Genomic DNA, 12,391 nt, shown 5'->3' on the forward strand with positions numbered 1-12,391 from the left:
GTGTGCGCCCATCCCTGTGCACCAACCCAGCTTGGAGAACCACAGGGCGGGTGGGCCAGGCTGAGCTGCCTGTGCTTGGGCTGCAGGTACTGATGCTGAGGACGCTGGGGACGACCTGCTGCTGTCGTACGTGAAGGAGTTCTGGTGGTTCCCCCACATGTGGAGCCACATGCAGCCCCACCTTTTCCACAACCAGTCTGTGCTGGCCGAGCAGATGGCCCTGAACAAGAAGTTCGCTGTCGTGAGTAAGATCGCCTACGGGGCAGAGCCGGGCGGGCTCGGGGCTGGGCTGGGGGTCCGACCGCCGGCCTCTGGCTGCTTCCATGGTTCAGTCTCACAGCTTTTTGTTAACATCTTTGTAGCGCATTGAATCCTCACAGAGACCCCAAAAGGCAGGTGTTGCTAGCCTGGCTTTTAGACAAGACACCGGAGCTCAGGGAGGCCACGTCAGCTAACGAGAGGCCAGCTGGCACCTACACGTGGGCCTGTTTTCTCCTTGAGCCCAAGCTCTTCTCTTCAGGCTAGACTGGGAGCTCCAGACAGCTGGAGGGGGTGCTTGGCTCCTGGGGAATGAGGCCCGGTGCTGCCTCAGCCTAGGCCCACCAGCCACTTAGAGGCCCCAAAAGGCAGGAAGAGCCCTGTCTTGCTCCTCACTCTTGGGTGCTGGAGGGCATGACACTAGGCCAAGAGTTAGAGTCCCAGCTCAGCCAGGTCCTCACATGGAGACTGGGTATGTCCCCTTCCCTCCCGGGCCTCAGCTGCCCCATCTGTACCCCGAGCACCTGGACCCACGGCCCTGCCGATCTAGCCTCTGATTTCTCTCTCCCGTGGTTCAAAGGGGAAATGAGGCTCAGCGGGGAAGGGGCCCCGTGCTTACCCTGCCGGGCCCTCCTCTCCCCAGGAGCATGGCATTCCCACGGACATGGGGTATGCAGTGGCGCCCCACCACTCGGGCGTGTACCCTGTGCACGTGCAGCTGTACGAGGCCTGGAAGCAGGTGTGGAGCATCCGCGTGACCAGCACGGAGGAGTACCCCCACCTGAAACCGGCCCGCTACCGCCGTGGCTTCATCCACAATGGCATCATGGTGAGTGGGCCCCCGGCAGGCGGGACCCGGGTGTGCACGTGCTGTCCTGGGAAGCGTGGCTTTGGTGAGCTGGTTAAGGGTTTCAGGCCAGTTTCTGCTGCCCCCTCTGGCATCTGAGGCTCTCCATCCCCCGGAAGGTGGGCTGCCAGTCTGCTCCTTTCATGAGCTCCTAACCTTACCTGTCATGTTAGGGGATCAGGGGTGAACATTCTTCAAAGGGACCTCTCGTGAGGCCTTGGGACAGGCCTCTGTCTTATTCATTTGTTTGCTCATTTAAAATTCTTTCATGAGCTTTTCATGAGCTTCTACTTTGTGCCCTTTTCTAGGCAGTGGGGATACAGAAGTGCGCAAACCCAATGAAAGTCCCTGCCCTTGTAGGCCTGACGTTCTAGTGGCAGGAGACAGGCAGTGTGCTCATAAATATGTAGAGTGTATAATGGTCAGATGGTGGGAAGTGCTGTGGAGAAAAATCAGGCAGGACAGGGACGTAGGGAGTGCTAGGGGAGAGGAGAAGAGAAGCTGGTTTAAATAAGGTGCTTAGAGAGCGCCTTCCTGGGAGTGAGCATGGCTGGAAGAACGTTCAAGGCAGAGAAAGCAACAGGTGCGCAGGCCCTGAAGCAGGTGTGTGTGCGGTGTGTTTGAGGACCAACGAGGAGGCCAGTGTGGCTGCAGGGGAGCGAGCGAGGGGGAGGGGGTAAGAGATGAGGTCAGAGGGGTGATGGCCCTTCCGTGTAGGGCCATGTGAGGCCATTGGATGCACTTTAGCTTTTAGTCTGAGATGGCAAGGTTTTGAATGGGGTGCTATTAGCATCTGACTCATATTTTAAAAGGATTTCCATCTTTCTGGCTGCCGCGTGGAGCAGAGACTGTTGGAGACAAAGTGGGAAGCAGGAGACCAGTTAGGAGGCTACGTAGTCTTCTAGACAAGAGGTGGTGGTGGCTTGGACCAGGATGCAATGTTGGGACGTGATCAGATTCTGGACTTATTTGGAAGTTAGAGCTAGAGGATCTGCTGATGAGTTGGATGTAGGGGGTGGGAGACGATATGAGTCAAGGATGATTAGAGCGTTTTTGGCCTGAGCCACTGGATGGATGACTTGTCAGCACAGATGGGGCAGCTATGGGAAGGCCAGGTTCATGCATCCATCCACCCACCCACCCACCCATCCATCCATACACCAAATTCTTTGGTACCAGACGCTCATATTAACTCCAGGATGAGGTGGTGACAAGACAGGCAAGTTCTCTGCTATCTTGGAGCCCAGAGTTTCACAAGGAGAGACAGATAATAAACAGTTAAACCAATGCAGGACCAATACCAGGCAGGTTCTCATGCTGCGAGAGTTGTTGCAGAGTGTGCCCGGGAGAGCTGCTCTAGAGAGGGTCAGGGTCCCTCGCCGGGCGGACAGTCCACGTCTCCAGAAACATTCTCACTCGCCCCTCTCTGTTACTTTTGGGTCTGCTCATCTCGCACAGAGAAGTAGCCAGGGCCAGTGGGCTCACCTGGGGATGTGTCGCAGGCTACAGAAGGTCTTGGCAGCAGAAGACTCTCAAGGGTGTGAGGGGCTGTGCGCTCACACAGGAGGCTGCCTTTCCCAGGAGACACCCTGGCTGTTCTGAGGAAAGGTCCTTGCACCACCATCCATGCCTGGAGACACCACGGCTCCTCTCTTCCCCCATCCCCAGGTCCTCCCACGGCAGACCTGCGGCCTCTTCACGCACACCATCTTCTACAATGAGTACCCTGGTGGCTCCAGCGAGCTGGACAAGATCATCAACGGGGGCGAGCTCTTCCTCACCGTTCTCCTCAATCCTGTGAGTGGCCCACAGTCCTCGGCTGGTGGGGAGGAGGAGCGGCCAGCCAGCCTGTGTGTCCCAGGGCAGGCCTCCCTGGGAAGCGGGAGGAGGGCATAGAGCAGGTGTGAGGGCTGGGAATTGGGAAACCCACTATGCAGCGCTGGCTCTGTTCCAGCCATGCTGCGTAACCCTGGGCAGAGAATCCGCGCTCTCTTCTATTTCCCTTTCTTAATCTTGTACTTGAGTACAGTAGTGTTAGCATTTTTGTCCGTGTTCTGTTTCCAGTCTTTGTGTGTGTGTATAAATATGCAAATATATGTTAATGTACAGAAACTATTAATATATATATAAATATAATATATATATTTTAAGCTATTCACCTGAGCTTTCCGAGTCTCTCTTTCCTTATCTATAAAATGGAAATAATCACTCATGTTTTAATATAGATATCAAGATATTAAACAGATATCAAGTGGTGGTGTTATTTAGCTTTGTGGGATAACCGAGTACTCCTTATCTTCTATGCACCCCCTTCCGCAGAAAAAATACAACAGAGCACCCAAATAACTGCACAGTAGATCAGCCTCCCATTTCAGGGCCGTGACAGTTGGTGGTCAGTCAGACCTGCATTCACCTGGCTGTGCCCAGCCCAAGGTCACACAGCGAGTTTGTTGATGACCTCGGTGAACCTGTAAGCTGAAGCAAGACCAGAGGGTCAGAAGTGGGGTGAAGGTGACTCAGAGGCTGACCAGCCTGTTTCTCACCTCCTTCCCCTGGAGCAGATCAGCATCTTCATGACGCACCTGTCCAACTATGGGAATGACCGCCTGGGCCTGTACACCTTCAAGCACCTGGTGCGCTTTCTGCACTCCTGGACCAACCTCCGGCTGCAGACACTGCCCCCTGTTCAGCTGGCCCAGAAGTACTTCCAGATCTTCTCTGAGGAGAAGGACCCACTCTGGCAGGTGGGTGGGTGGAATAGGGGCCTGGAGGCCTTGTTGCAGGCATGGAATGCCCACGGCTCACAGGCACATGCTCCAGACAGGGGCTCAGGGTCTCAGCCCTCATGCCCTCTGAGTCTCTCTTGAGTGGAAACTCAGGTGCACACTTGCTGACCAGTGTGGGCATACTCTTGTTCTCGTGTGCACATATGTACACACCTCCCTCCCAGACCTGCAGGCATGTACTCTCATACACAGCCTCTGTTGAAACCTCAGCACAGAGCTGTAAGTGAACATGGTGTGGATGAAGTGTAGAAAGCAGCTGCCTAGACTGGTTACCCTCGGAGAGCCTTTATGCCCTTTTCCTTCCAGCAGGCCCCGAACCATGGGAAAGGGGGCTAATGGGAGAGTTTTGGGGAACAGTTCTTAGGGAAGTTTGACACTGGGGCTGTCAGAAACTGGAAGCAGAAGCTGGAATTGATGGCAATCTCATAGTTTAAACCAGAGGTCCACAAACCATGGCTCGTGGGCCAAATCTGGCCTGCAGTCTGTTTTTGTAAATAAAGTTTTATTGAAACCCAGCCATGCTCATTCTTGTATGGGCTGTCTGCGGCTGTTTTCAAGCTGCAACAACAGAGTGAAGTAGTTGCGACAGAAACCGGAGCGTACCCATGCCTAAAATATTTACTAAAAATTTCAAAATATTTACTAAACTTTACAGAAAAAGTTTTCTCACCCTCTGGTTCAGACATAGCCCAGCCAGTTAATTTTAACAAGTACTTGTGAGCAACTCTTATGGGCCAAGCCCTCGGCTATTTTGCTAGGATTGACTAGAAATGGCCTCTGCCTGCCAGCGCCCAGTGTCCCGAGATGGCATGTGACAAGGATACATACAGTAAAGTCTGTCAGTCAGGGCTATAAGAGCCACATATCAATGTGCAATGGGAGTCCACTCCCTGGGTTCTTGGGCCCACCTAACATCCTGTCCACTGTTGTTTTAGGACCCTTGTGAGGACAAACGCCACAAAGACATCTGGTCCAAGGAGAAGACATGTGACCGCTTCCCAAAGCTCCTCATCATTGGTCCCCAGAAAACAGGCAGGTCTTTCCACTCTTGACCAGCCTCCCCCAGCGCCTGCTGTCTTAGCCACAGAATTCTGGGGACACCTTATCCTGGTCCCAGTCCCCAATAATCTGCCGCCCTTCCCAGGAAGTAGAAATGAAGTTGGGGTGAACATGAATTGCCTATCAGTGTGGAAGTGGGAACTGGGTGGAGGGTGGGAATGGGATTCTTCATTCTGTCCTGAACCATAGCCTCAGGGAGCTCTCCCTGTGTTCTCCTGGGAGCCTCCGCGTCGAGGCAGAGAAGCCCAGATCAGCTACTCTGCAAGTTTGAGCAGTGCCAGGCAAAAAGAGGACTACGATCAATTAGTCATGTCTGCCAGACACGCAGGAAAGAGCAGTGATGAAATGATTGCTAAGTATTTGCCATCCACAGTCTGTAAGGCACTAATGGGTACTCCCATTTTATAGCAAAAAACTCGAGGCTCAGAGAAGTTAAATGACTTCCTCTAACACATTCAGTTAGGAAATGGCAGATCTAGGTCTTGAACCCTGGTCTCTGTAACCCTAAAACTTACACTCTTAAGCACCAAACTCTATGGTCTCCTTCCCTGCTGGGACCTGTCATGGTGTATCGACCATAGACTCACACGAAAGAAAGGAATGAACTCTCTGAAGGAGGAGGGGGTATGAGTGAGGGAAGGGCACCCAGAAGAAGAGGCAGATTTCTTAGCCTTTCAAGAATTTCGCATAAACAGACTGGAGGGTCTGGAGCTCCATTTTCTCTGAGCTCCTCCCAAGTGTCAGAGAGGACAGAAGCCCAAAGCTAGAGGGGCCCAGCAGAAACCATCTAGCTCTAGGACTTTCGGGTGACAGTAATCAGTTGGATGTAGCTGCTGGAGTACAGTGGTAAGAGGGATTCTGAGGCTAAGGCCTTATTTAGTGGGGAAGAATGCTGTGATGGATTAGTGATGTCTGCAGTGGGTACAGGAGTTGGGTGTTCACATGCCTGCCATGTATTTCCTTCATTGGATAGATGTAGAAACTACGTCCCAGAGAAGGGAAGGGACTTTCCGAGGATCTCGCAGTGAGAAATGGGAGCTAAGACCAGAACCTAGGATTTTAGGCTCCATCTTTATGTTGGGGGCTGGGCCCTGGTCTCAGCCGCCTTCTGTCTCCATAGGTACGACGGCCCTCTACCTGTTCCTGGGCATGCATCCAGACCTCAGCAGCAACTATCCCAGCTCAGAGACCTTTGAGGAGATCCAGTTTTTTAACGGCCACAACTATCACAAAGGCATCGACTGGTGAGTGGACCTTTCTGTCCACAGCGGGACAGAAAGGCTGTCATAGAGCCTGCCCAGGAGAAGGTCTGCTGTGGCCACAGCAGGAAGCAGCTGGCGCTTGCTGACATGCAGCTAAAGTTCCTGTAAACAGGGACAAAGTGCAGTGACCCTGGAGTCATGGTGTTGGAGCCTTGTCACAGATGGGACACTCGATGAGGAAGCCCTTTGCCCCTTTGCATTATTGCCCCGGTTCAGAGGCTGCTCCTCCCTTGGTTGCACAGAAACATCCTGATTCCCAGAGGAGGACAGGGACTCGCCAGAGGTCCTGAGAGCGAGGGACAGAGTGGGGGCTACAATCCAAGTCTTCTCACCCAAGAGCTGGCCCTCCCTACTGTGTTTTGCTGACAATGGAGCAGGAGGTCTTCTTTGGGCCCTTCAGAGGCAGCTAGCTTTCAAGGAGTCGCCTGGGGAGGTGGTTGACATTGTAACTTCCCACCAGAACCTGTCACCAGAGGTTACCTCGGGGTGTGGAGGTCGCATGGGGATGGTTTTATGCTCCGATTTTTCAATTTGCATCATTCTCTACTGCTTTCTTACATATTAGGCATTTTTCTGTGTGTATTTCTCTCTCTCTCTCTCTCTCTCTCTCTCTCTCTCTCTCTCTCTCTCTCTCTCACTCTCTCTCTCTCTCATAGACTGAAAAGAGACTTGATTGGAAGTCTGGGTTTTTTTAATTGGGGAATATTGGGGAACAGTGTGTTTCTCCAGGGCCCATCAGCTCCAAGTCGTTGTCCTTCAATCTTGATGTGGAGGGTGCAGCTCAGCTCCAAGTCCAGTTGGAGGTTTCAATCTTTAGTTGCAGGGGGCACAGCCCACCATCCCATGTGGGAATTGAACCGGCAACCTTGTTGTTGAGAGCTCACGCGCTAACCAACTGAGCCATCCAGCCGTCCCTGCGGAAGCTCAGCTGAAGCTCGTTATCTTCAATTTCATTGTGGAGGGCACAGCTCACTGCCCATGTGGCAATCGAACCGGCAACTCTGTTGTTCAGAGCTCACACTGTAACCAACTGAGCCATCCGGCCGCCCCTGTCTCTCTCTTTTATCTGTCTATTGTCTCTCTGTCTGTTTGCCTATCTACCTACCTACCTTCCTCCCTCCTTTCCTGTCTGTCTATCTATATCTCTATTATGTCCACCACCTCTTATCTAAAACCCATTGTAGCCAGATGTATTATGGGAAGTCAGCATTTTTCAGATTGCAGACAGGTAATGTATTATGACACCATATATTTAGCAACATCTTCAGCAAGGTCTGGGGCAGCAACCCATTAGCAAATACATCAATATGTCTGTAGCAAAGTATGTGAATATTTACACTAAGTAAAATTCATAAGTCAGGTTTTGCTGCCAAGTGGCTTTGCTACAAACTTAGGGAAAAAAGCTTGTTTTCAGAGCTTTCTCAATTTAGGTATTACAATGGATTGTGGACAGATAGATGCATTTTATAAAGAAAATTCAGAAAGATGACAGAGAGGGCGAGGGAGAGGGCGAGGGCGAGAGAGAGGGCGAGGGCGAGGGCGAGGGCGAGGGCGAGGGAGCGGGAAATTCCTCAGCTCCATTCACAAGATTTTGATTTTGTAGAGAGGTGTAGGGTGGGTGCAGGAATCTCACAAGCCCCAAGTGATTCTGATAAAGGTGCCCCTGGAACCCCCTTGGAGAGCCCCTGTCTCACAGGACAGAGTAAGGATCCTACACCTTAATTAGGATGGACCTTGTAGGCTTTGGTTCCCACGAACCCCCGCAAGTTGTACCTCTATTTTTCATGAGTAGGAGTCCCTGGGGGTAGAGGGGATCTGGTGTGTTCATTTAGTTATCTGAGGGGTCCTCAATCTAGAAGTGGTCCCAAAGGACTGGTATGGATGGTCCCCCTGGTGGGATATGGGAGGTTCATGTGGAAAACTGTGAGTCTCAGATTGCCCCCTAGAGGCAGTGAGAATTAGAGCCTGGTCAGTTTCTCGCTGGGAGCATTGGTTTAGGATAGAAAGACACATGCCCAGCAAGTCTTCACACCCGTAAGTCTTCAGATCCTCCTGACCCCAAGGTCTCCCATGAAAAAGGATGAGTTCTAAAAAGGGAGTCTGCGAAGTGGCTATTTGTGTAGAATCCTTGCCAGAAGCGAGTCCTTATTTGTCTGGGAGTGATACGCTGTGCTTGCTTTCAGAAGTTCTACCCCCAGCAACCCTTGCCCTCTCATGCTGCATCCCTCAGGCCCCTTCCTCAGGAATCTTGTCTGTGAGCCTCCTCTCTGGGTTTCCTGCAGGTACATGGAGTTCTTCCCCATCCCCTCCAACACCACCTCTGACTTCTATTTTGAAAAAAGCGCCAACTACTTTGATTCGGAAGTGGCGCCCCGGCGAGCAGCTGCCCTGTTGCCTAAGGCCAAGGTCCTAACCATCCTCATTAACCCAGCGGACCGGGCCTATTCCTGGTACCAGGTGAGCTGAGCTGGGACAGGGCCCCGGGGGTGCGGGGCTCTATCTACCACTCGGCTACTCAACCATTCATTCCGCAGATATCTACTAAACACCTACTATGTGCCAGCCCCAAGCTAGGCTCCTGGGATGGTAGGTAAGAATAGAGTCTCACTTCTATAGCACTTCTAGCCTGGTGGGGAGACAGGCAAAAGTCCATGGTGAATCCCAGCCAACAGTTCCTTGCCTACTCTCCTAGCTTTGCCTGGGGTCCTGCCATTCATTCTGACCTCAGTAAGTGGTGGAGGCTGGTTCCACTTTGACAAAGCTTGCATTTGGTGGACAGTGATCTGGGCTGACACTGACTCTGGCAGTGGGTGGCGTGGGGTGGGAATTCAGAGAAGGACAAGACATAAGCCCTGCCATTCTTAGGGGAGCATGCAAAGCCTGATCAGAATGAAGTTACCTGGACTGCATCCATGCCAGACAATGTATGACTCCTAGTCCCTACTTGGCTAAGTAAGAACTAGAACTTTCTTTAATTTCGATGACCTGGCAGTGTCTTCTAAGCACCCTTCTCCTGGGCTTGCAGGAATGCTTAGGCTCAGGTCTTTCGGGGTGTTTCTTCCCCTGCCTGCCACGTGCTGGGGTGTTGGGGATACCTGGCCTACTGGCTTGTCCAGGAAGGCCTTGTCAGGCCACTTTTGACAGCTCCCTGACACCCTATGAACCTGTTCACTGAGGTGCTGTCTTCCCCCTGGGGCCTCATTGTATCCACAGTGCTGGCTGGGGGCTGGGTACAGACCCCCTTTGCTCTCTTCTCCTAAGACCTCTCCCCTCCCTGAGCCGTATGTGATCCTTAGTGGGAATATGGGGGCTGTTGAGTGTTACCCCATGGTCGGCAGGTTCCTGAGCTCTGGATCGTGGGCATTCTGCGGATGCCAACAGCCCATGGCATTATGTTAGGTGGTTCAAACCTGGGGTTTTCCCCTTTCCAATTCTTTCCCAGTCCTGTTCTAGTTCGCTTGGGCTGCCATAACCAGTTGGCTTCTACAACAGACTTTTATTTCTCACAGTTCTGGAGGCTAGAAGGGCAGGCTCCAGGTGCCATCAATACAGTTCCTGGTGAGAGTGCTTCCCGGTATTTAGACAATTGCCTTTTCACTGTGTCCTCACATGGCAGAGAGACAGCGAGAGAGTGCCAGTGTACTCTCTGGTGTCTCTTCTTAGAAGGACGCTAATCCCGTCACACGGCCCCACTCTCGTGACCTCACCTAAACCTCATTACCTCCCAAAGACCCCATCTCAAATGTCATCGTATTGCAGGGGTTAAGGCTTCAACATGTGAATTGGCAACACAGGCTGGCACTTATTTGGAGAGGGCATTCTCAGTGCACTTGCATTGGGTTCTGAATGCATGGGATTCTTAGCCATTGACAATATTTTTCCTGAAATTATAGTTAAGTCATAATCTACTGCTGAGAAACCCTTGTGAGAATTGGGGCTTCTCATTGTTGGTCTACAGCACCTTCTGATTTCTGTAAAGGAGAAATTCTTAATTTGACATAATGGCACTTAAGTCCTTTCTAACACTGCTAACCTCTGTTTTCAACAAAGAGAGTGCAAGCTTTGGGTTCAGGCCTGTAGCAAACGTTTGTATCTGGCTGGCGTTCGAGAACATTGTTTTATTTTTATTGTATTTATGAACAATTACCTTCTATATGTGACAACTATTCTAGTTTTCCATTTATGGAGGTGATAGTGAGTTTCATTTTGAAATAAATTTAAGTGAATAAGAAAGATAGGTCAATGTACAGAAAAGTAGGTTGACATTGGCACATACACTCTTATACTCTTAAGCACCAAACTCTACGGGTTGTGGATATTACAGAAATCGCAGAGATGGTGTGCAGATCACCAACATTTGGAGACGTTGATCTTGCCCAACTAACGTCTTGCAAGATGGGGAACCTAAGCTCAGAGGGGCCCGTGACTTCCCTGAGGTGAGACGATAATGTGAGACAGAGCCAGCACTTGAACCCAGGACTCCTTATTTCAGCCCAGGGCCTTCTGGCCACCTCATGGCTGCTGTCCCACAGAAGCGTCTTCCTTGTGCCCTCCGAGGGACATGCTGACCCTCTCCCCTTGCCTGCAGCACCAGCGAGCCCACGACGACCCAGTGGCGCTGAAGTACACCTTCCACGAGGTGATCACAGCTGGGCCTGACGCTTCCTTGAAGCTGCGTGCTCTCCAGAACCGCTGCCTGGTCCCAGGCTGGTACGCCATCCACATTGAGCACTGGCTCAGCGCCTTTCACGCCAACCAGGTAGCTACCCGTCCCTGACCCTTGGGAGGGCAATCGCAGTACTGCCTCGCTGCAGTCAGCAAAGAGGCTCAAAGTCTCTGTCACTAGTCATGGGGCTGGAAATGCTGTCGCTGGAGAGTTAGACCTTTGAAGTCTTCAAAGGTTTCAGTCTAATTTATCCAAGGGTTGATGTGTGAGAATTCCCCAAGTCCTTGTCCCATCACAACAGGCTCTGTGTCCCTAAGGGACCCAGAAAGCTCTGGGGTAGGACCCTGGAAAGGGGTGGTGGTGGAGGGAGAGCTTGGCAGGAGAGATAGGCAGTGCCAGACTGCACAAGGAGTTTTAGGAAAACTTTGAAGATTTAGGCAGGAGAGTGACCAGAAGGCTGGGGAGAGGCCAGAGAGGAACGTTGTTGAGGTAGGAGGATGAGGCAGGGTATGGTGACAGCTTGAACTCTAGGAAAGGATGACGTCAGTCAGGGGAGGCCGGCAGACAGCAGGCAGTTAGGCAGCAGAGGGCGGAGATTTGAGGTCACCTGCCGTTCAAACGTGGAGGAGGAAGCAGATTCCACAGAGTGCAGGGACCCCACTTTGTCACTTGGCTGCTGATCAAGAAGATGGGGGACTGCTTGCCCCTGGAGTGAAAATAGGTTCAGATCACCCTTCTCTCTTTTCCTTTCTTCCAGATTCTGGTCTTGGATGGCAAATTGCTGCGAACAGAACCTGCCAAAGTGATGGACACAGTGCAAAAATTCCTTGGGGTGACCAACACCATTGACTACCACAAAACCTTGGCGTGAGTGTCGCATTGGCCTTTCAACAGGGGGATTTCCTGAGCAGGCACCTGGGCCAAAAAGCCAAAGTCTTGGATGATTATAGGAGAGACATGGACTAATTTGCATTAGCAAGTGTGAGAAAGTATGCATGTCCCTGAGGTCAGGTTAGCAGAAAAGCTAATATTAATATGACTTGAGTCATATTTATAAAGGTATCAACTGAAGAAAAAGGGAGATGATGAATCTGTTCTACTCTGGTCAGTCCCACTCCCGGAGTGCTTTTTTTCAGTCTGGGCTGAATGCTTTCAGAGTGTTTTATCTTAAAGTTAGACCAACAATGAGAAGCCCCAATTCCCACAAGGGTTTCTTAGCATTAGATTATGACTTAACTCTAATTTCAGGAAAAATATTTCAATGGCTAATAATCTCACTCACTCAGAAGCCAATGCAAGTGCACTGAGAATGTCCTCCCCAAATGAGTAAGTGCCAGACTGTGCTGCAGACACTTAGGGCTGGGGAAAGTCTGTCTCCCAGGGCTATGTCACAGCCAAGTGACACACTCAGCTGGTTGAGGGGGTCTCAAGAGAAGGAAGAATAAGGCCAGCTTTCTTGGCTATCTTCTCAGGAAAGTCTTGCAGCAAGAATGGTCCCTTCTCACTGGCTTGG

General features: G+C 51.5%; 1 protein-coding gene across 8 annotated transcripts in view; it reads left to right on the forward strand.

Moving 5' to 3' along the window:
* NDST1 (N-deacetylase and N-sulfotransferase 1) overlaps positions 1-12,391 on the forward strand; it is a 57,283-nt gene that overhangs the window by 40,026 nt on the left and 4,866 nt on the right. For 7 of the 8 annotated variants that reach the window (XM_033096352.1, XM_033096348.1, XM_033096346.1 and 4 more), the window contains 9 exons: positions 87-241; positions 902-1,087; positions 2,774-2,902; positions 3,667-3,849; positions 4,827-4,923; positions 6,071-6,194; positions 8,495-8,669; positions 10,801-10,971; positions 11,636-11,745. In XM_033096352.1, the coding sequence (XP_032952243.1) occupies positions 87-241; positions 902-1,087; positions 2,774-2,902; positions 3,667-3,849; positions 4,827-4,923; positions 6,071-6,194; positions 8,495-8,669; positions 10,801-10,971; positions 11,636-11,745 (1,330 nt within the window). Of the gene's footprint in view, positions 1-86; positions 242-901; positions 1,088-2,773; positions 2,903-3,666; positions 3,850-4,826; positions 4,924-6,070; positions 6,195-8,494; positions 8,670-10,536; positions 10,742-10,800; positions 10,972-11,635; positions 11,746-12,391 lie in introns of those variants that run through there. The other variant, XM_033096353.1, reaches the window with a different exon arrangement.

Source organism: Rhinolophus ferrumequinum, chromosome 24 (assembly GCF_004115265.2).
Source record: "Rhinolophus ferrumequinum isolate MPI-CBG mRhiFer1 chromosome 24, mRhiFer1_v1.p, whole genome shotgun sequence".
NCBI lineage: Eukaryota > Metazoa > Chordata > Mammalia > Chiroptera > Rhinolophidae > Rhinolophus > Rhinolophus ferrumequinum.